This window comes from Triplophysa dalaica, chromosome 22 (genome assembly GCF_015846415.1).
Source record: "Triplophysa dalaica isolate WHDGS20190420 chromosome 22, ASM1584641v1, whole genome shotgun sequence".
NCBI classification, from domain to species: Eukaryota; Metazoa; Chordata; class Actinopteri; order Cypriniformes; family Nemacheilidae; genus Triplophysa; species Triplophysa dalaica.
In genome coordinates, this window is record NC_079563.1 from 7654842 (window position 1) to 7661526 (window position 6685).

The 6685-nt window shown below is 33.8% G+C and overlaps 1 protein-coding gene across 1 annotated transcript; it reads right to left on the reverse strand.

Annotated features, from left to right (window-relative positions):
* Nucleotides 1–68: 68 nt before the first annotated feature.
* rab36 (RAB36, member RAS oncogene family) lies at nt 69–3333 on the reverse strand. The gene is made up of 11 exons (XM_056736894.1): nt 3262–3333; nt 2728–2815; nt 1953–2044; nt 1763–1837; nt 1541–1642; nt 1390–1454; nt 1229–1280; nt 1066–1147; nt 886–976; nt 679–795; nt 69–543 (listed from the first exon to the last, which is right to left on the reverse strand). Exons 1-11 carry the CDS (start codon nt 3303–3305, stop codon nt 488–490), a joined length of 864 nt encoding a protein of 287 aa, XP_056592872.1. The 5' UTR covers nt 3306–3333; the 3' UTR covers nt 69–487.
* Between the last annotated feature and the right edge of the window lie 3352 nt (nt 3334–6685).

The following is a 6685-nucleotide window of genomic DNA, read 5'->3' on the forward strand; positions in this document are numbered from 1 at the left end:
GAGAATGTGTTTGTCTGTTTTAAGAATAACACTGTACACAATACAATACAACATTTTTTATTTTTAAAAGTCTTTATTTATAGAAAAATCTGCAAATAATAAACATACAATGTAGTCATCTGTTTTTGAAAAATCACTTCAATTTCAAGACATTTCTGTTTTCATGCGAAATGCATCTTTTGATTCTATCACTGTATCAATGTACATTTCTTAAACTGGGGTGAAGACAAATACTGAATTAGAATTTCATAAACAATGCTGAATTATTATTTATTTCATATGCCAAACAAAATACAGAAGTTTAGCACTAAATATCATTATCAACGGCAGTGATTTTTGCAACAGTACAAAATACTGACTTTAATACTACAGTATAAACCATAATTTGTTGCTTGCATTCCATAGGTTGGTTATGTCAGGAATAACACATCCCTTTATAACTATGCTATTTATTTTTTCTCATCCAGTTATTTAAAGGCCAAATTAATTAACAGCAGGAGTTCTTCATTGGCTTTTCGGCGGATTTCTCCAATGCTTTATCATCTAAAAAAATAAAGCCATAATAATATCTGAAGAGTAATTCCTTTATTTATTACACCTTACAATACATTTACACTGTACAGTGTTAGATCAATATTTATCCATCTCGTTCTAGTGTGATTGCATGTAAGCACTTACTCAAAATATTTCCATCTCCGATCTGAGCGGTGCTGTTTCCTGTCTCCAGGTCATTCAGAATGGCATCTTCGAAGGCCAAAGCTGCTACACGAAAGAAAAACTCAGAGATGTTCTCTCCTATAACAAACAGAATCAGTATGATTCAGCACAGAGAAATATTCAAAAAGGAATATTTTTATAATACATGGAACATGCAAAATGATATACCTGTCTTTGAAGACACTGACCAGAACTCAGCGTTCATCTCGGCAGCAATCTTTATGGCATCTCTCTCTGTCCTTTGGCACTCCTCTACAGCCTTCACATAAAACAGCAGGAAACCTTTAGTAGCTTTCAATCGTGTAAACATATGTGTGCACCTATGTGTGTGTGGAGATTTGTTCTCACCAGGAGATCTCTTTTTGTGCCCACCAAGAAAACAAAACAAGAGTTTGGTTCATTTTCCTTTAGAGCCTCCGATAACCACTGTCTGGGAAACATGAAATGTAAAATTCTGCAAATCATTACTTACTACAAAAAAAGAAAAAAATCAACTACGATCACAACTTACTGTGTGTGTTCCAAGGTCTTGATATCAGCCATGTCAAAGACAGTTATAATTACTTCAAGAAAAAAACAGAGATGATTATTATGGTGTTTTAATTGATTTATGGATTCATCGGCAGCAATAAAGGGTTAACTTGATGAACCATGTGTATATAAGCAACTTACCTTGGGCACCTCTGTAATACGCTGACGCAATGCATTTGAATTTTTCCTGACCAGCAGTGTCCCATCTACAAATAATGCAATGTGCAAAATCAAATACTGTAAAATAACCAACATCCTAAATGCTTCGTTTTAAAAACATGTAACTACTCACATTTGAAGAGAGTATGGAAGCCCAGACATCTCAAATCGTTCAATCTCAAAGTCAACACCAATAGTAGCTTTGTAATCTCTCTCAAACACGTCTTTACAGAACCTGTGACACACAAACATCTTAATAGATTATAATATTCACAAGACAGCATTGCATTACATAAAAGCGTTTTTAAATAATTCTCTGTATTATGAGTGTGGGAAGTAAATCTTTTAACGTTACCTGTTTATTAAGCATGTTTTTCCCACATTGAGATCTCCAACCACCACTGCTTTTGACATCTTGAGCCTGTCATATCTACAAAATAATGTAAAATGAAACAAATTATTATATTGTAAATATTGCAAACATATACAGTATGTTATCTTTACATCAACAATCAATATATTCATTCATCAGTCAGATAACTAACCCTTGTAAGCGAGCAGCCCTGTCTTGGCAAGCCACCTTGGCTTTCATATTCCAGTCGTCTTTCATCTGTATGCAAGCTTGAGGATTATAACACTAAAAAATCAAACAACACAATTTATCAAATCGACAAATCTTACTATGAACATCATACAGTACTGCATACTACAGTAAATACTATAAACTAACATAACTTTTTTTCTGAAGAATCAGCTGAAGGTGTGTGATCCTGTAAACTTTCAGTGCTGGTAAAGCCCCTCTACAGATGTCACAAGTTTTCAATAATTCTATCTGCGGTGCTCAGTACAGTTTACAGAATGTGGGCAGAATTTCTTGTCGTTTGACATATTAAATGCAACGTGTATAAAGTTTGCATTATTTATATTTTAATTTAACCGAGGAAGCGGACAGTACATTAGTGCCCCAGAGTATACAGTACAGAGCTACTGTATATCCGCTGTCCCTGGGCTGAAAGAATAGAAAGAAATGGCCTAACTAGCTTAACTAATATACCCAGTTGAAGCATATTACACTGTTAAATGTATTATATCAATTAAACTCCATAAGAGTAGGACTGTGTCTAAATGGTTAAATGGTAACCAATGCCTGTTAAAATCCACTAATCCCCCAACCAGTCCCCTCCAATGTTAGGCAAATTGATGCACTTCAAGGCAAAATAAAATAAATAACACATGATCATGATGCAATTACTAAATGATCTATTCGCTTCAGTAAACAAAGCATACTGTAATGAGACCTTTGACTTTCATCTTGTTTACCTTGGGAAATTTAGATATGATCCTGTCTTTGCTAACAGGAGGGGCGAAATGCATTGTGGTGTCAGCAGGTTGTCCGGGAAACTCTCGGCTGTAAATAAAAGACGTCAGCACATTAAGATAATGTGTTTACTCTGTACCAATACAAACTTCATCATGTACACACTACTAGGCTATATTCAGTAAACTTTATTTTGGACATACTGTATGATACAAGCTAATATTTTGTCATCGTTCCAGTCATTATGTGCTATAAGTAAGCTAGATGCTAAAATGCTGTAAATATCTCTTTGACTAAGCTTTTAACTCAATAAACATTATGAAGACTGTGTTTATATTGTATCTTAAATAAGTTAAATATCTACTGTGTATGCACAAATGAAGCGCCGCTGTCTGTTATACGGGAATGACAACACAACATAGTGCACGGAGCTGTTAGTACATTATACATTAAAACATCGTTAAACATTTCTGTCTTTCGTTTGAGAGTATTAAAATTGTATCTATTATATAAAAAACAACCGAATGTTGACTTACGGAAAATATCGTAGTGCAGCCGAATGCGCACTGACTCTCTGCATCAAATCCTCCCGTCATCTCCATGGCAACCAGGAGCCGGAATTCACCATCACGTGACGCAGGCGCCGCGTTAATCTATAGCCTACTGTACAGCATGTACAATGTTGTTGTATTGTGTGGATGGTACGACTCACAATAATGTCCATTTATGATAAACAATATTTCACCGCGTTTTTTTTATTACAATTTTATATTAATTGAAATGGCAAAAAATGATATAAATAGCTTTGATTATTGCTGTTTATTTAAATAATCAATATTTGAAAAATACTATTGATAGTTCGTGTTAACTTTTATTGCTAAAAAAAATAATAGGCTTGCTATATCTGGAAAAATAACATTTCATAAATGTTGTAATGTAAGCCTAGTGTCGTACACAAAGACCGCACAAATATGAAAAAGTAAATACTAAGCAATATGCAAAAATACGTTTCATATGGCAAAAATATTTTTCAATACCATTATTTAAAAATGCGTAGAAATACCAATCCAGAAAATGTTCATTTTGTTTTAATTTAAGGTACGTAATTTAGTCCATAGTAGACATATACTGCCTATACTACAGAAAAGGCAAATAACTGAATAATCTCCATACAGTCTTATGGATATTTCGGGAGGTCGCTTTATTTGTGAAGGCCATATTTTTCCTACATCAATACAAATGTGTTTAATGATCCACTGTCCAGATAGACTACACCCCCTTGTAATTTACTAATCTGACCTCGCAACTATTCTGAATGGCCACAAGATGGCAGCAGATCATCTTCAACGGTTTACACGCGGAGTGCTGTGTCATGCCAAACAGGTTAGATTGCATTCTCATATGGCATGTTTATATTAGACGCCTGGTTAGATATCCCTAATACATTAGAGCCTAGTTTCAGCAATATAATGGAGAGTTTTCACACTATGAATAAATCTAGAGTATTTTGGGGAGCATCAGAAATGTAAGTTTAATAACTTTCCAGATAGTAAATCCCTTTAAATGGTCACTAAAGCCAACAATGGCTATATCCAGGATTGATCCGTTTGGAGTATTATTCTATTTCACAATTAAATAAAATGAAAATAGACTAGTAATCACACACAATTAGATCTGTGATTGATACTCTGTTAATGAAACTGACCTACATTTGAAACCCCGGAAACTGTTTAATTATTGGAAAATTAATTAGAAACGAGTTAATTTGATGAAATCTGTCAGTAATATGCCCAGGTCATATTTCACCCCAAGTCCTATTTAAACAGAAAACGTTTAAGAAAAAATTATCAAATTTTGGACCACTTTAGGTTTGACAATGACATTTGACAATAATTAGATATAACCAAAATTACAATTACTTCATTTTATACTCACCCTCCTGTCATTACAAACATGTACGTCTTTCTTTCTTCTACAAAATCAAATATATAGAAAAAAGTTTTGGTCACCAAACAACATTGACCCCAATTGTCCTCCATTATATAGACACAAAATATCTTCTTTTGTGTTCCACATATGCATAACGTGAGGATGAATAAATTATATAACAGATTTTTTGTGGGGAGGATGAACTATCCCTGTAAGGATAAAAATAATCATGTTTTTCCAAGACTGTCAAAAATGTGAAACACAAATAATGCATAACTGTGAAGAGGGATGTACTTTGTATTACGTATTCTGTAAATTGATTCATATACAAATATTAGAACATTTACATTTTACATTTAGTCATTTGGCAGACGCTTTTATCCAAAGTGACTTACAGTGCATTTATTACAGGGAAAATCCCCCTGGAGCAACATGGAGTAAAGTGTCTTGCTCAAGGACAAACTGGTGTTTTGCTGTTGGGATCGAACCTTTGATTTACCAGTTCAGTGGTTTAACCAACTAGACCACCATCTCCATATAATATATAGAATACATAGAATATATCACGGTTGAGGGTGTAACCTGGATTTGCTTACATTCTTCATTATACTTCATATCAGAAATGTTACATCCGTCAAGACTGTAGTTTGCCACTGCAGTTTTTGCTCTGAGGTTAAATTGTGTGCATGAGTTCTTTCCTCGTTTCTTTTTACTATGTCTCCATCCCTGCTGCTCATGACAGTCATATGGTCTTCTGTTGGCTGGCCCTCCTGTTCAGCGAATCAGTAATATTCTGTTTATTTCTGTTTAACAGTGTCCTCTGATTAACAATCTAGTATCCAAATATATATTTATATTATATTAAATATGAAAATACAAATTTATTAAACTATTATCTGGTGCATCATAATAGACACACCCTGTTCCTCTCCATTGCATTTTTTATTTATTTATGCATCTTTTCAGGTTTACACCAACATGAGCATGTGACTACACCCATGTGGTCTGCTTGCTGTGTTTGCCCATGTTTCCTCAGCATTACATGTGAAATTCAAGGGCATCAGTGTCACATCCAGAGATCTCGACAGGAACCTTAATCTCATTAACGCTCACAACGGCGAGAGATTGTGTAGCAGAGCTGGAGACACTTTATCCAAAGAGCCAATTGAACAACTTTTCTTCTTATGTGATTATCTGAATAAGGCGTTGCACACTTTTTTTATCATTTAACAACATTTCAGTTCTGAATTACCAAATACAGTCAAGATTTGACATTTATACCAATATCTGTTGTCAATATTTTTTTCACTGACAGCCATCATCCAATAGCCCCCCCATTATTCTTGAAATATACAAAAGTCTTGTAGTCTTGATGTGTCTGTTTGTAAACACATAAATGAGATGTTTATTATATCAGGTAATATCAACAAATATTCTCTTTGAGTTTTTCATCTTCTTTGAGTAGTTTATTCTATTTGTTGTGTTATCATTTGAATTAAATAAGCACATGGCAACTTGTAAAGAATTCAAGAAATTCTTGAAAACTTCCATCATTTTAACCCTTCATTTGTGTAGTAATGCAAACTAATGCAAAACATTTTTTAGTCTCATATTTTTTAGCAATGAGTTTTAATACTGCATTGTTTTAAAAAATTGCATGAGTTTTAATATGCTAAAAAATATTCAATGTTTGAGCTGAGAACTAAACTTAATATTTATATTAATCGCTTGGCAAATATGTGAGGTACTGACGCAAATTGAGCGCTATAAAGATGATCTATTTATTTTAACTTCTAGAGACCCTTTTGTCCCAATATTTTGTCGGGACAGCTGTAGTCACCGTTAACTTTCATTACATAGAACAAAATGATGGTAGATGTTTAAAATGACATGAGGATCTGAATGATGACAGAATTGTGTGTTCTGTACCTTTAAGAATTAGCGCCCTGATAAACAATGGCTCGCGTTACTAATGGCAACAATGAGGTGTCGTTCAGGGTTTGTCCACTAATTAGTTCATTATAAATGACC